Here is a 16,181-nt window from a genome sequence, read left to right on the forward strand (position 1 = left end):
TGCTGGGGATCAAACCCAGGCTCTTCATATGCAAGGCCAATTGCCCTCCCCACTGTGCAATCTCTCCAGGCCCAGTGCTTTCAGTTTGATTTGGCTTGAGGACTACACCAAGCCCACTCCTGGGCAGGGGTGCCAGGGATCAAACCTGGGTCACAGGTTTTGTGACTTTTATCTCAGGGTCTTGGGGCTTTTTTGGGGCGAGCACACCCAGTGACCTCAGGGATTACTCCTGGCTCTGCATTCAGAAATCTCTCCTGGCAGGCTCTGGGAACCATGTGGGATACTGAGAATTGAACCCGGGTCCATCCTGGGTTGGTGGGTGCAAGGTAAACCCCTACCGCTGTGCTCTCACTCCAGTTCCAGGACCTGGGACCTTTGTCTCCTGGAACAGTGTGGCTCAGAAGTGGCTCTGGTGGGCCCGGAGAGTTAGCACAGTGGCGTTTGCCTTGCAAGCAGCCGATCCAGGACCTAAGGTGGTTGGTTCGAATCCCGGTGTCCCATATGGTCCCCCATGCCTGCCAGGAGCTATTTCTGAGCAGCCAGCCAGGAGTGACCCCTGAGCACCGCCGGGTGTGGCCCAAAAACCAAGAAAAAAAAAAAAAGAAGTGGTATAGAGACAGAGGTTGTGCAGGAGAGTGAAGGGAAAGGTGTTGCCCATCTATGGTGGCTCTGGATGTGGGTGGCCATGGATCCCCGAGGGATGTGGCTCCCACTTCCCAGCAGAGCTCTGATGCCCCCCTTTCTCCTGTTCAGCGGGAGTCACAGGAAGTGGCGGCCTTGTCCAGCTGGGCTGAGATCCATACAGCTGCACGCCTGCTTCGGGTGCCACCCGAACGCCTGGAGGGGGCTGTCACCAGAAGGGCCACAGTAAGCCTAGAGGTCGGCCGGGAAAAGAGGGTGTCCAGCTCCTCAAAGAGGAAGGCCTGTGTGAATCCTGCATGTTCTCTGCCCCCAGGAGACGCGCTACGGCCGGGCCTCCCGCTCCCTCCCTGTGGAGAGTGCCTTGGATGCCAGGTTCTCCTGGGGTGAGGCTTCCCCCTTGTGGGCAGCGCTTGGGGATCCCGGCTCACCCACCCTGTCCACAGGGATACCCTGGCCATAGTCCTGTACTCGAGGCTCTTCTCCTGGCTCCTGCAGAGAACCAATGCCCGCCTGGCATCATGCTTGTCACCAGCCACAGAAGGGGGTGTCACAGTCACCATCGTGGATGTCTATGGCTTTGAGGTTACCCTTGGAGGGGGAAGCCCGGGATGGGGTGTCCCCTCCTCTCTGATGGCTTTGGAGTCTCATCTCTGCAGCATGAGCCCCGGGATGGGCAGTTCTGGGGCTTGAGGGTACTAAGGAGAGAGGATGGGACACCTAGCCTGAACATGGGGGCTGAGTCTAGCTGAGAATTCCAGCAGGTGGGGAGCATTGGCGACTGTGCCCCCTTGTTGGGTCCTGTTTACTTATTTATTCGTTGTTTGAGAATCCACAAAGAGCTTCCAGAATGAGAAATTGATTCCCATCTCCTTGTCCCCTTTTGGGGGGAGATCTTGGTAATATTTATCCGCAGCAAACAATCCACACAGACAGGAGGGTTAAGGGGTAAAAGGTTGGGCGAAGAGAGTCTCTTGTCAGCCTGCTGCACGCTCCAAAAAAAATAATACCTGGAGCCAGCCAGTAAACTCTCCCAGAAGACCCTGAACACCTACCTCGCTCCCAAACTATTTATTCGGCTTTCAACTGCGCCCCCCACCTGGAAGGTCAAGGTGGGACAACAGGCAAAGGATAATCTTATGGAAATGTTTTCATATACAACACCCCTCCCCCCACCTTGTAAACAGGCCCATGGCTTCCTTCTCTGGCCCTTCTCTGAGCACTGAGCTCAGGAGCCTTAGGCACTCCTGAGTTTAGGTCCTGCCACTCAGCCACCGTGACTTGGGATGGAACTCACCTCACTTCTTAGGGACACAGGTCCCCCTTGGGAAAGGGAATATCGCTATAGAGTCCACTTCAGCTGTGCAGGCTTCAAAGGGGGCTGGCGAGGTGCAGGGGAGATAGATGGCTATGGGGATCGGGCAATGCCTTATAAGCTAGAGTCCTGGGTCGCCTGAGCACCGATCGGAGCACCCCTGAGCACTGAGCCAGGAATAGAGTAGCCCCCAAACATCACAGGTATAGCCCCTTAAACACAGAAAAATGGGCCCAGGGTCTACAATTGAGCTGCCCTGCAATGACCAGTTCTGCTCCAACATTCCCGAATATTCTGCGTAGCCAGGACATCAGCGGAGGACAGAGGCCCTGAGAGGGTCACCCCAGGGCCCGCCTCTGAGGCACCAAGAAGAGCAGGAAGATGGTTCATGATCTTTCCAGAAAGTTCTACACCTTCCTGATGGGGGTGAGGTCTCAAACCTGGGTCCCATTCATAGTGGTACAACTCTGACCACCCCACCCTTGTGTCTTTGATGACTGTTCCTCTGTGTGCTAGCCCCACACCCTACACAGCCACTTGAAGTGGGATCACTGCTGGGCTTGTGAGTCAAGAAGTGGGGGGCAGGAGGGAAATGTCTGCAAACAGCAGGTGAAGTGCTGGAAGACTTCGTGGAGGCAGCTCAACTTGCGAGGATGGGGGATTTGGATCAGCTGGGTCCTTGTGGAGGAAGGGGGAATAGTCTGAGTCTTGGGGCACCGCAGGTCCCTTTAGGGCAGTGCAGTGGGAGAGATGAGGCTCTGGCCTTGGGTGAGTGGGGGGAACTCCCTCACTGCCTGTGCACCCCCAGGCGCTGCGTGTCAATGGCCTGGAGCAGCTTTGCAACAACTTGGCCAGCGAGCGGCTGCAGCTTTTGTGCATCCAGCTGCTGCGAGCCCAGGAGGAGGTAGCCCCCCATTTCAAGGCAGCACCCCAAGGGGCCCAGGGTGCGTGTGTGGTGGGGAGGTGCTGGCCCTGCCCAAGGGTTGTGCCCCAGAGACCCCAAGGCGCTTCGGCAGTGAAGTGAGAACGCAGTGAAGGGCTCCCCAAATTTGCAGGAGGAGAGTCTGCGGGAGCTGCTGCCCTGGACGCCGGGTGCACCGCCTCCCGGGGACCCCTGCCTCGGGCTGCTGGCCGGCCAGCCCCACAGTCTCCTGGACATCCTGGACGCCCAGACGCGGCTGTCCCAGGTGAGAGTCGGGGGACGGGGCCAGCGGCACACATCAGGACCCAGGGACCCACCTGCTCTGGGCATCCCGCATCTGCAGGGCCTGCGGGGCGCTGCCTGCCGCCCAGTCCTCCCGCCAGGAGGGGGCGTGGAGCCTCCTGTCCCCACTGTCGGTCCCCAAGGCCTGGCCTGGCCCCACTCGCCCTGCTCGCGCGCGCCCCCTGGTGGCCAGCGTGGAACGTCACTGGCTCTGCCCGGGCCTCGCTGACCTAGGTGTGGCTGTCAGCTGGGCCCATGTCTCTGATGGAGGGTCCCACCCAGCCCATTTCTCCTGGGCCTGTTGAATGGATGAGTGAATATGAATAAGTGATCAAATGAGTAGATGGATGAATGAGTGCTGTGAATGAATGAATGTGACTGAATGACTAGGTAGGTGAATATGTGTGTTAGTAAATAGATGAAGAAGTGAATGAGGAGCCAGAGAGAGAGCATGGAGGTAGGGAGTTTGCCTTGCATGCAGAAGGACGGTGGTTCGAATCCCGAGCCTACCTTGAGTGATTTCTGAGTGTAGAGCCAGGAGGAAGCTCTGAGCGCTGCTGGATGTGACCCCCCCCCGAAAAAATAATAATGAAGTGAATGAGTGTAAGTTAATAAATGAGTGAATGAATGAGTGGGTGAATGAATGAATGCATGTGTGTGCCTGCCTGCCTCCCCCTTAGCAGCTACAGGGTGGTCGCAGACCCACATCTCGACAGCATCATGCAGGACTGGGGGCCAAAACTATTCAGGTCTGGGACTCTTCTATCATCTGGGCTAGACGAACACTAGGACCTTCAGCCCTAAATGCCTCTTCCCACATTCCCAAATCTCGATTAAAAACAAAAGATGGGGCTGGCGGTAATACAGTGGATATTATCACTGGGTTGGCCCCCAAAACAAGCAGATGGGCTGGAGCATTGCCTTGCACACGACTGACTCGGGTTCTATCCCCAGCATCCCATATGTTCTCCCGAGCCTGCCAGGAGATATTTCTGAGTGCAGATCCAGGAGTAACCCCTGAATGTCACTGAATGTGGCCCAAAAACAAAAACAAAAAAACACAAATGGGGGTGGGAGTTCAGAGTCAGGAGTAAGGCCTGAGTACTGCTGAGTATGGTCCAAGAACCGAAAAAGGAAAAAAAAAAAATGAAAGAAGAATCGACAGGGATTGCATAGGCTCATTTTTCAACACTAGAAACACATAAAGGGCCCGGAGAGATAGCACAGCGGCGTTTGCCTTGCAAGCAGCCGGTCCAGGACCAAAGGTGATTGGTTCGAATCCTGGTGTCCCATAGGGTCCCCCGTGCCTGCCAGGAGCTATTTCTGAGCAGACAGCTAGGAGTAACCCCTGAGCACCGCCGGGTGTGACCCAAAACAAAACAAAACAAAACAAAGAGAAAAGAAACACATAAAGCCGTGGCCAGAATCATGGCATAGTGGAGAGGGCGTTTGTCTTGCACAAGGACCAACCAGTTCAATCCTTGGCCCCTCATAGGGTCCCCGGAGCACCACCAGGAGTAAATTCCTGAGAGCAGAGCCAGGAGAAACCAACCCTTGAGTGCCTCTGGGTGTGCCCCCCCCCCCAAAAAAAAATACACCAAGCATGGCTCTGGATTGAAGGTATCTGGCAAGACAATTGTTATTTTCATGCTATTCCTATATCCCAGTTGGCGTTAGAGACATGCCCAAAGAGCTGGAGCTCTTTTATTTTTATTTATTTATTTACTTTTTTTTCTGGTTTTTGGGCCACACCTGGCAGTGCTCAGGGGTTACTCCTGGCTATCTGCTCAGAAATAGCTCCTGGCAGGCACAGGGGACCATATGGGATGCCGGGATTCGAACTGACCACCTTAGGTCCTGGATCGGCTGCTTGCAAGGCAAACACCTCTGTACTGTCTCTCCGGCCCCATGGAGCTCTTTTTATTTTGCTCGCAGAAGCCCCAGCCCACTACTCCACAACTCCCCTGAGCACCACTGGGTGTGAACCCGAAGCGCCAAGCTGGGAATAACCCCTGGACACTGCCAGTTGTGAACCCCAAATAGAATGAAAACCATATCATGGGGTCTGAGCAAGTACAGTGGAGAGGACTCTTACCATCTGGGTTCGAGTCCCAGCATCCCTTGGGGTTTCCTGAGCACTTCTAGGAGTGATTCCTGAGTGTGGAGTCTGAAATAACCCCTAAAAAAAGAAATAACCCCTGAGGGGGGCAGAGAGATAGCATGGAGGTAAAATGTTTGCCTTGCATGCAGAAGGGCGGTGGTTCGAATCCCGGCATCCCATATGGTCCCCAGAGCCTACCAGTAGCGATTTCTTAGAGTAGAGCCAGGAGGAACCCCTGAACACTGCCGGGTATGACCCCAAAAACAAACAAAAATAACCTCTGAGCATTGCCAGGTGTTTCCCCCCAAAAAATGTATATATAATTCTCATTTATTTGTGCTCACATAGTTTGTTGGTTTTTTTTTTCTTTTTTTTTTGGGGGGGGTCATACCCAATGACACTCAGAGGTTACTTTTGGCTTTGTGTTCAGAAATCACTCCTGTTGGAGCCGGTGAAGTGGCGCTAGAGGTAAGGTGTCTGCCTTGCAAGTGCTAGCCAAGGAAGGACCGCAGTTCAATCCCCTAGCATCTCATATGGTCCCCCCAAACCAGGGGCAATTTCTGAGCGCTTAGCCAGGAGTAACCCCTGAGCATCAAATGGGTGTGACCCATAAAACCAAAAAAAAAAAAAAGAAAGAAATCACTCCTGGTAGGTTGTTCAGAGGACCCTATGGGATGCCCAGGATCAAACCAGGGTCTGTCCTGGGTTGAGCACATGCAAGACAAATGCCCTACCGCTGTGCTATTATGCCAAACCCTCTTTTTGCTCAGGGATCACTCCTGGCTCTGCATCAAAGAGTTACTATTGATTGTATTTAGATGAGGAGACTATATCGAATGCCAGGGATCGAACTCGGGTTGACTGTGGGCAAGGCAAGCGCCTTCCCTGCTTCACTACTGCTCCTGCCCTGCCTTTATGGTGTTGAGGTCCAAAGTGCCAACACCGCTACGGCTGAAGTTCCCCCTTCATTCCCACTGTCCCTCTGTTCCTTCTAGCCTGCCTCCCTGTCGCCCCTCCCAAATCTAATCTCACTCTCCTAATCAGAGGCCACAGGTTGTCACTAGTCTATACTATCTATTTCCTTGTTTGTCTCTGGTCCAGGTGACTTACTCATCTGGCATTTGTCCTCCCCTCTCTGACTTATTTCCCTTCACCTGACATCCTGGGCCCCACCCAACCTTGAGCCAACTGCGAGGTTTCATCTTTTCTTACAGTTGCTTTGTATTCCATTGTGAAAATAGACCATAACTTCCTATTTGGCGGTGGGGGAATATACCTAGCGGTGCTCAGGGATCACTCCTGGCTGAGGATCATACACGGTACAGGGAATCAAACCAGGTCTGCTGCATGCAAGGCAGACTTCTTCCCCTGTTCTCTCTCTGCGGGTCTTCGGGTCCTAGAGTGGCTTCTCAGAAGCTCTTTGAAAGAATTTCTGCCTTTTTTCTTTTCTTTTATTTATTTATTTTTGTTTGTTTGTTTTTGGTTTTTGGGTCACACTTGGCGGTGCTCAGGGGTTACTCCTGGCTGTCTGCTCAGAAATAGCTCCTGGCAGGTACAGGGGGACCATATGGGACACCGGGATTTGAACCAACCACCTTTGGTCCTGGATCGGCTGCTTGCAAGGCAAATGCCGCTGTGCTATCTCTCTGGGCCCCGCCTTTTTTCTTTTTTTTAGTATTTTGGATTTATTTTAATTTTGCTTTTGGGTAACACTCAGCTATGTTCAGGGGTTACTCCTAACTGTCAGGAATAGCTCAGGGAACCATGAACAATATTGAGAATCAAACCTGAGTAGGTTGGCTGCATGCAAGACAAGGGTCCTGCCCACTGTGTTATCTCTCTGGCCCCTTTTTCTTTTGAAATTTTGGAGTCACACCCAACAGCGCTCAGGGGTTCCTCCTGGCTCTATGCTCAGAAATTGCTCCTGGCAGGCTCGGGGGATCATATGGGATGCTGGGATTCAAATCACCATCCTTCTGCATGCAGGCAAATGCCCTACCTCCATGTTATCTCTCCGGCCCCTCTTTTGATTTTTATTTATCTCCTTATTTTGATTGTTGGGCTGTACTTAGTGGTATTCAGGTTACTCCTGGCTCTGCACTCAGAAATTGCTCCTTGCAGGCTCAGGGGACCATCTGAGATGCCAGGAATTAAATCTGCATAGGCCACATGCAAGGTGACACCCTACCCTCTGTGCTTTTGCTCCAGTCTCCTCTCTGGCCTCTTTTTGAATATTCTGAAAGAGCTTGAGGACTATAGGTCATAAGTCTTCTTTGAGTAAACCCATCTGGGCCTGGACTTTTGTTCTTGGGGAGATTTTTAATTACGTTTTCAGTTCCTTCCTCTCCATTGGTCTATTCAAGTCGTTCACTTCCTCCTGCTTGAGTCTTGGGGTTATTAGACTCATGTGCTGTGACTTTAATAAATGATCCATTTCTTTGAATTTCTTCAGCTTAGCCCATAGCCATTGTCATTGTAACCTCTTAGGATCCCCCCCCCCCGCACCCCCCCTCAGATAGGACAGTAGTTGAAATTTCTCCCTTTTCCTTTTTGGTATTATTTATTTGGTTTTCTCTGTCTCTGTTTGCCTGTCTCTCTTTTCCCTCTTGTGAATCTAGCTAATGGTTTATCAGTCTTGTTCATTCTTTGTTTTTGGTTTTGGGGCCATATCTAGTAGTGTTCAGGGTTTACTCTTTCTGGCCCCCACACTTGGTAGACTTGTATAGTTTATCTTTTATGTTCCAACTTTCCTTCCAGTCTCTGTCTCAGTTCACAGATTTCTTTTCTCTATTTGGATGAGCCTATGTTCAGTCATAGATTGTATTTGATTACATTTTGTCAGTTATCTCAAGTGTCCTTGATGACTCAGGCTCATATATTTTTGGCGGGGTGGGGTTTGAGCCACTCCCTGTGATGCTCAGAGATCACTCCGGCAGCATTGGGAACAATGCGGTGCTGGGCATCAGACCTGAACCTCTCACGTACAAAACTTCGGCTCATGAGCCATTAGCCCAGCACCTGTTTTGAAAAAAAAAAAAAAATTGTGGGGGGCACACCTAGTGACACTCAGGGGTTACTCCTGGCTATTTGCTCAGAAGTCGATCCTGGCTCGGGGGACCATATAGGACGCCAGGGTCCATCCTGGATCAGCCACATGCAAGGCAAACACCCTACCACTGGCTATTGCTCTGGCCTGCTTTGAAATTTGACTTAGTAGAAACACGTGATGTGGGCCCAGAGGGAGAGATAGCACAGCGGCATTTGCCTTGCAAGCAGCTGATCCAGGACCAAAGGTGGTTGGTTCGAATCCCGGTGTCCCATAGGGTCCCCCGTGCCTGCCAGGAGCTATTTCTGAGCAGACAGCCAGGAGTAACCCCTGAGCACTGCCGGGTGTGACCCAAAAACCAAAAAAAGAAAAAAGAAAAAGAAACACGTGATATGACTGAAGGACTAAAATGTCGAGTTTGGGGCTGGAGAGAGAGCACAGCGGTAGGGCCTTTGCCTTGCAAGCAGCCGATCCAGGACAGACTGTGGTTCGAATACCAGCATCCCATAAGGTCCCCTGTGCCTGCCAGGAGCAATTTCTGAGCTCAGAGCCAGGAGTAAACCCTCAGCATTGCTGGATATGACCCAAAAGAACAAAATAAATAAATAATGAAAAATAAAATAAAATGTTGGGTTTGGGGGCCAGAAAGATAGTTTAGCGGGGAGACCATTTGCCTTGCATGTGGCTGACCTAGATTTGGACCCCAGATCCCATTTAGTTCCCTCTGAGGGCCACTAGGAGTGGCCAGGTGTGGCCCCAAAAATAAAACAAAAATAAAACAAACTAGGGCCTGAGAGATAGCACAGCAGTAGGGCATTTGCCTTGCACACAGCTGATTCAGGACGGATGGTGGTTTGAATCTCAGCATCCCATATGGTCCCCCAAGCCTGCTAGGAGTGATTTCTGAGCACAAAGCCAGGAGTAACCCCTGAGTGCCACCAGTGTGACCTCTCCCTCCCAAAAAAAAAACAAAAAAATTTAAACTAAACTGGAGCTGGAGCAATAGCATAGCGGTAGGGCATTTGGCTTGCACATGGCTGACCCAGGACAGACCTGGGTTCAATCCCCGGCATCCTATATAGTCCCCCAAGCCAGGAGCAATTTCTTTTTCCTTTTTTTTTTTTTTTTTTTTTTTGGTTTTTGGGTCACACTCGGCAGCGCTCAGGGGTTACTCCTGGCTCTATGCTCAGAAATCGCTCCTGGAAGGCACAGGGGACCATATGGGATGCCGGGATTCGAACCACCGTCCTTCTGCATGAAAGGCAAATGCCTTACCTCCATGCTATCTCTCCGGCCCCATCAGGAGCAATTTCTGAGCACATAGCCAGGAGTAACCCCTGAGCTCCACAGGGGCATGGTGAGGTGGTGGTGTAAACAAATGGTTTCTAGGGCCCGGAGAGATAGCACAGCGGCGTTTGCCTTGCAAGCAGCCAATCCAGGACCAAAGGTGGTTGGTTCGAATCCCAGTGTCCCATATGGTCCCCCAAGCCTGCCAGGAGCTATTTCTGAGCAGACAGCCAGGAGTGACCCCTGAGCACCGCCAGGTGTGGCCCAAAAACCAAAACCAAAACCAAAAAATAAAAATGGTTTCTAGCCGGAAATGATATCACATGTGTTTGTGTGGGTGGATGTGTGAGCATGGATGTTGTATGAGTACGCATGTATGTGCCTATGTATGTACATGTGTGTATGAGTCTGCCCTGAGTGCAGGTACATTTGGTTTGGGGATCCCTCCCTGCAGTGCTTGGGTGCTGCTACCCACTCAGCACCTATGTGGACCCTACAATGCTGGGAATCGAACAGGCCTCCCTCTTGCATAGCACAAGCTCCAGCCCTTTGAGCATCCTCCCTGCCTCCCCACTTTTTTTCACTCCCACGTGACCCCCAAAGAGCTGCTCATGAACCAGATGCCAAGAGGAGAGGCTTCACTGTAGCCTCCCTGGGCTGGGTAGGATGCTTTGCTGACAGACTCAGAAAGGGGGACTGGGGCTTGGAGCGATAGCACAGTGGGGAGGGAAGTTACCTTGCATGAGGCTGACCAGGGTTCGATCCTCAGCATCCCTTAGTGTCTCCTGAGCATTGCCAGGATTGATTTCTGAACACAGAGCAGGAGTAATCCCTGAGCACCACCAGTTGTGGCCCAAGAAACAAAAGAAAAAGTGGGGGGATCTCTTCTTTCTGTGTGCAGAGCCGAGCCCACACTCACTAACCTGCACTCCACTGGCACCAACCATTGTTTCATACTTGCAGACATGGTGGGGGGGGGGGAGGCTGGAGGGTGATGGAAGCACCCAGGTCTGGGGTTCCCCCTCTTCCTAGGCCACGGCCCACACGTTCCTGCAGCAGTGCCACTACCGCCAGGGCGAGCATCCCTGCTACGTCAGACCCCTGCAGCCTCTGCCCGTCTTTACCGTGCGGCACTCGGCCGGGACTGTCACCTACCAGGTATAGACTGGGCCAGTCTCACGGAGGGCAGAGGGTCCCCCTCCCTGACCCAGCCTCAGTTGAACACAGTCCCTGAGGTTGTTCCAGGAAGGGACCTTGGACACCTCCCCCTAAAAAGGGTATAGCTCAAGCCCTATGGCCTCCATTTTCCCATCTGTAGAACAGGACTGGGCACCTGTTCTTCTTCCAGCCTCCTTCCAGGACGGAAGGTGGCAGCATGGACTTGGCCAAGGTTAGAATGGGAGTGAGGTAGGGCAGTTCTTCAGGGAAGACTTCCTGGAGGAGGCCTCCAGGGCAAGCATTCTTTTTTTTTTTTTTGGGGGGGGGTCACACCTGGCAGCAGTGCTCAGGGGTTACTCCTGGCTCCACGCTCAGAAATTGCTCCTGGCAGGCTCGGGGTACCATATGGGACTTCGGGATTTGAACCAATGACCTTCTGCATGAAAGGCAAACGCCTTACCTCCAAGCTATCTCTCTGGCCCTGGCAAGCATTCTTTTAATGAGGGGCCGGAGTAGTCCTACAGCAGAGAAGGCGCTGGCCTTGCACACAGCCAACTGAGTTGATTCCTAGCATATAAGATGGTTCCCTGAGCACCACCAGGAGAGATTCCTAAGCACAGAGCCAAGAGTAAGCTCTGAGCACTTCCAGGTGTGGCCCACAACCAAAAGAAAAGGATGAAAAGTCACAAAAGAAAAATAAAAGGGGGCTGGAGAGATAGCACAGCAGTAGGGCTTTTGCCTTGCAAGCAGCAGATCCAGGACGGACAGTGGTTCGAATCCCAGCATCCCATTTGATCCCCCAAGCCTGCCAGCAGTGATTTCTTTATTTTGTTTTGTTTTGTTTTGGTCATACCCAGTGTCACTCAGGGGTTACTCCTGGCTATGCGCTCAGAATCGCTCCTGGCTTGGGGGACCATATGGGACGCTGGGGGATCGAACTGTGGTCCATCCTAGGTTAGCTCGTGCAAGGCAAACACCTTACCGCTTGTGCCACCACTCCGGCCCCTGCCAGGAGCGATTTCTGAGTGCAGAGCCAGGAGTAACTAACCCCTGTGCATCAGTAGGTGTGGCCCAAAACACATAAAACAGAACTGGAGGAGCTTGGCAGGTGGAGGAGATTCTGGATTTGATCCTGGATCTGATCTTAGGTTTGATCCCTGACACATAATCCTCCGAGCAAGGCCAGGAGCAACTCCTGAGCACTGCTGGGTGTGGAAAACAAATAGAGAAACAAGAGTGAGGGCCGGAGCGATGGTGCAGCGGTAGGGCGTTTGCCTTGCACGTGGCTGACCCAGGACGAATCTTGGTTCGATCCCGGGCATCCCATATGGTCCCCAAGCCAGAAGTGATTTCTGAGCACATAGCTAGGAGTAACCCTTGAGCATCACTGGGTGTGCCCCCCCCCAAAAAAAAAAAAAACAACAAGAGTGGAGATACAGGGTGTAGAGCCATAGCACAGCATGGAGGGTGCTGGCTTTGAAAGATGAACCCCTGGCATCCCATATGGGCCTCCGGTTCCCGCCAGGAGGGATCCCTAAGCACAGAGCCAGGAGTAGCCCTGAGCACCACCATGACCCCAAAATAAAACAACAAACGTGGATCTTCAGAGACAGCAGTGACTGACTCTGCGGCTGACTCGGGCTTATGCCAAGCACCCTGTGCTCGTGAGGTGCAGCCCAGAAATGAAGATAAAATAGAATCCTTCCTCCTCCCTTCTCCTCCTCCTCCTCATTTCCTTCTTCATCTGGGTTTGAATCTACAGCTTCACACATGCAAGTGCTCTACCTCTGAGACCGTTCCTGGCCCCAACATCAGTTTGAGAGCTTCCTGAAGGCTCCTAGTTTGCTTTTCATTTGGGGGGCTACACCTGGCAGTGCTCAGGGATCACTCTTGGCAGCACTCAGAGGACTCTATGAGATGCTGGGGATCGAATCTGGTTAGATTAGCTGAGTGCAAAGCAAGCGCCCTGTAGTATGACTGAACTCCTGTTGATGTAGTTTTCTTTCTTTTTTTCTTGTTTGTTTTTGGTTTTTGGTTTTTGGGCCACACCCAGTAATGCTCAGGGGTAACTCCTGGCTATGCGCTCAGAAGTCGCTCCTGGCTTGGTGGACCATATGGGACGCCGGGGGATCGAACCGCGGTTCATCCAAGGCTAGCACAGGCAAGGCAGGCACCTTACCTCCAGCGCCACCACCCAGCCCCCTTTCTTTTTTTTTTTTTAAACCGGACATATTAAAAATATGGAACGTGGGCCCGGAGAGATACCACAGCGGCGTTTGCCTTGCAAGCAGCCGATCCAGGACCAAAGGTGGTTGGTTCGAATCCCAGTGTCCCATATGGTCCCCTGTGCCTGCCAGGAGCAATTTCTGAGCAGACAGCCAGGAGTAACCCCTGAGCACCGCCAGGTGTGACTCCAAAAAAAATTATGGAACGTTTCACGAATTTGCGTGTCATCCTTGCGCAGGGGCCATGCTAATCTTCTCTGCATCATTCCAATCTTAGTATATGTGCTGCCGAAGCGAGCACTGATGTAGTTTTCTCTTTCTTTCTTTCTCTTTCTTTCTTTCTTTCTTTCTTTCTTTCTTTCTTTCTTTCTTTCTTTCTTTCTTTCTTTCTTTCTTTCTTTCTTTCTTTCTTTCTTTCTTTCTTTCTTTCTTTCTTTCTTTCTTTCTTTCTTTCTTTCTTCTTTTCCTCCCTCCCTCCCTCCCTCCCTCCCTCCCTCCCTCCCTCCCTCCTTTCTTTCTTTCTTTCTTTCTTTCTTTCTTTCTTTCTTTCTTTCTTTCTTTCTTTCTTTCTTTCTTTCTTTCTTTCTTTCTTTCTTTCTTTCTTTCTTTCTTTCTTTCTTTCTTCTTTTCCTCCCTCCCTCCCTCCCTCCCTCCCTCCCTCCCTCCCTCCCTTCCTTCCTTCCTTCCTTCCTTCCTTCCTTCCTTCCTTCCTTCCTTCCTTCCTTCCTTCCTTCCTTCCTTCCTTCCCCTCTGTAAAATCAGATTTTATTGGGAAGTACTGAGGAAGAGGAGAGAAAGAGAATAAAAAAAAAAAGTAAGAAAGAGAGAAACATACCCGACAGAGCACAAGTTCAGGAACTGGAGCGATAGCACTATGATAGGGCATTTGCCTCACACAGGTTCGATTCCCGGCATTCCATATGGTCCCCCAAGCCTGCCAGGAGCAATTTCTGACTGCAGAGACAGGAGGCCAGAAGTGACCCCTGAGCACTGTGGTCCACCCCCCCCAAAAAAAAGAGTACAGGTTTCTCTAAAGGCAGAGAGAGCTGGGGTATAAGCCCCACATGAAAGCAGGAAAGCCACATCACAAGTGGAGGTAGATAGATACTGGAGCATGTTCTCAGGTACCATGGACCCAGGCAGCACAGGTGCATTGTTGAGGCTCCTGATCCATTCATCTGGGCTCTCTGGGGAGGGGGGGACCTGAACCCACTTTCATGAGTCTCCTTCCCAGCAGCTCTCGTCAGAGACCGCAGTCATATTCTGTGAATGCAGAAAAATATGGCCAGAAAAATATGGCCAAAGAGACCCGGTTGTGTTCCAATGCCTGCCCCCCCCCTGCTTCCCCAGGTCCCCCAACACTGACTCTTGCAGGTTCACAAGTTCCTGAGCAGAAACCGGGACCACCTTGCCCCAGAGGTGGAGGACATGCTGGCACAGAGCCAACTCCAGGTGCTCCCCGCCAGCACCCATGGGGACCCCCAGCCTGTCGTTCCCAGTCCCCACTCCCCCATTCATCCTGGGGTATGAATCTGCCCATGGGACTCACTCTCAAGTGCCCAGACACAGTTTGGATCCTGGGATGGGGGGTATGGTGGGGGGACAGAGAAGGTCAGGCAGTGGACACCCTCCTTCCGCCTCCCCAGCTGGTGGGTAGCTTGTTCCAAGCTGGTGTTGGGCAAGACAGTGCCACGCTGGCCTCACGCTTCCAGCGCTCCTTGGGGGACCTCTTGGCTCAGCTGGGCAGGTGAGGACAAGGTGGGGTGTAGGTGGCCCCAAACCTCAGAGGAGCTAAGCTGGTTGGGTGAGCTGTGTGCCCACGTGACCTTTTCTCTGTCCAGGAGCAGAGCCTTCTTCATCCAGTGTATCCAGCCCAACCCCAGGCAGGTGAGCACTCCCATACCAGGTGCCATAACTTCCCAGCCTTTTCGAGACCCCCTCTCCCTGTCTGTCTGTCTGTCTGTCTGTCTGTCTGTCTGTCTGTCTGTCTGTCTGTCTGTCTGTCCTACAGCTGCCTGGTGCCTTTGATGTGGGACACGTGGCAGAGCAGTTGCACCAGGCAGGCGTCCTGGAGGCGGTGTGCAGCCGTAGTGCCAACTTCCCTGTGCGCAAGCCCTTCCGGGATTTTCTGGCCAGGTGTGGTTCCCTCCAGGGGTGATGGAGGGTGTCAGGCAGACCCCAGATGGAAGAGAAGGAAGAAGAGGAGGAGGAAGGGAGGGAGGAAGAGGAGGAGGAGGGGAGGAAGAAGAGAAGGAGGAGGAGGAGACTCTCCTGGAACTGCTGTTGCTGGGACCCACTTTTATCCAGGGACTATTACTGCCCCTCTCTCTCTCCAGCACCTGCTCCCTGCACCCCTCCCGAGTCCCCTGCTTCCATCGGTGCTCCCTAGTCCCCAAAATCCTCCACCCTGCTACACTCATCCCTGACTTCAGTTCTCATCCACCCGGGCAGGTTTCGGGCCTTGGGGACAACTGGACAGGGGGACATCTCTGATCGGGAGCGATGCAGCGCCCTCCTGAGCCAGGTGCTGGGGTCCGAGTCCACACTCTACCACCTCGGGACCACCCAGGTGCATGCATGTGTGTGTATGCCTGTGTTGGAAGAAAATAGATAAAGACAAGGGTTGGTGGTCTCTGACTGATGGCAGGTGGAGAGGGCAACCCCTGAGATTCAGGCCACTGCCTGGCTGTGACCCGTGAGGGGACAAGCAGGTGCCCCCTGCTCACACCTTGTCGCAGGTGCTGCTGCGGGAGTCTGGTTGGCAGCAGCTGGAGCAGCTCCGAGCCCAGCGGCGTACCCAGACCTTGCTTGCCCTGCGCCGCGGCCTCCGTACCTGCCTTTCCCATCAGCGTCTCCGCCTCCTGCCACGCATGCAGGCCCGGGTGCGAGGGCTTCAGGCCAGGTGTGTGGGGATGTGTGGGCTCAGGGGCTGTAAAGGCACTTGGCAGAAGTCCATACCTATTCTCAGTCTACTCCTGAGTTCATGTGCAAGCTTGCATGCCCCCAGTCCTGGGAAGTTCCTTACCTGCCTGTGATCCGTCAGTTATCAGGATCTGTAGTGAGGTGTGGGGCAGAGGGAGGACACATTCTTGGCCTGTGCAAGTCCCTGGGTTCAAACCACCTCAGCACCATAAAGACAAAATGTTGAGAGGCTAAGGCGAGATCACAGCGGGTAGGGCATTTGCCTTGCACAGGTTGACCCAGGT

The 16,181-nt window shown here is 52.8% G+C and overlaps 1 protein-coding gene and 1 non-coding gene across 2 annotated transcripts in view; one reads left to right on the forward strand and one right to left on the reverse strand.

The window, feature by feature from the left end:
- The window catches only part of MYO15B (myosin XVB), a 38,004-nt gene that overhangs the window by 5,270 nt on the left and 16,553 nt on the right, over positions 1-16,181 (forward strand). Inside the window, exons 10-21 of the mRNA XM_049768498.1 lie at positions 754-867; positions 956-1,014; positions 1,086-1,224; positions 2,763-2,858; positions 3,010-3,141; positions 10,625-10,750; positions 14,350-14,427; positions 14,622-14,722; positions 14,817-14,862; positions 14,987-15,111; positions 15,427-15,544; positions 15,714-15,877. Coding sequence (XP_049624455.1) covers positions 754-867; positions 956-1,014; positions 1,086-1,224; positions 2,763-2,858; positions 3,010-3,141; positions 10,625-10,750; positions 14,350-14,427; positions 14,622-14,722; positions 14,817-14,862; positions 14,987-15,111; positions 15,427-15,544; positions 15,714-15,877 — 1,298 coding nt within the window. The remainder of the gene's footprint in view (positions 1-753; positions 868-955; positions 1,015-1,085; positions 1,225-2,762; positions 2,859-3,009; positions 3,142-10,624; positions 10,751-14,349; positions 14,428-14,621; positions 14,723-14,816; positions 14,863-14,986; positions 15,112-15,426; positions 15,545-15,713; positions 15,878-16,181) is intronic.
- On the reverse strand, positions 13,170-13,276 carry LOC126025288 (U6 spliceosomal RNA). The gene has a single exon (XR_007501319.1). It is a non-coding gene; the product is annotated as a U6 spliceosomal RNA (small nuclear RNA).

This window comes from Suncus etruscus, chromosome 1 (assembly GCF_024139225.1).
Source record: "Suncus etruscus isolate mSunEtr1 chromosome 1, mSunEtr1.pri.cur, whole genome shotgun sequence".
Taxonomy (NCBI): Eukaryota; Metazoa; Chordata; class Mammalia; order Eulipotyphla; family Soricidae; genus Suncus; species Suncus etruscus.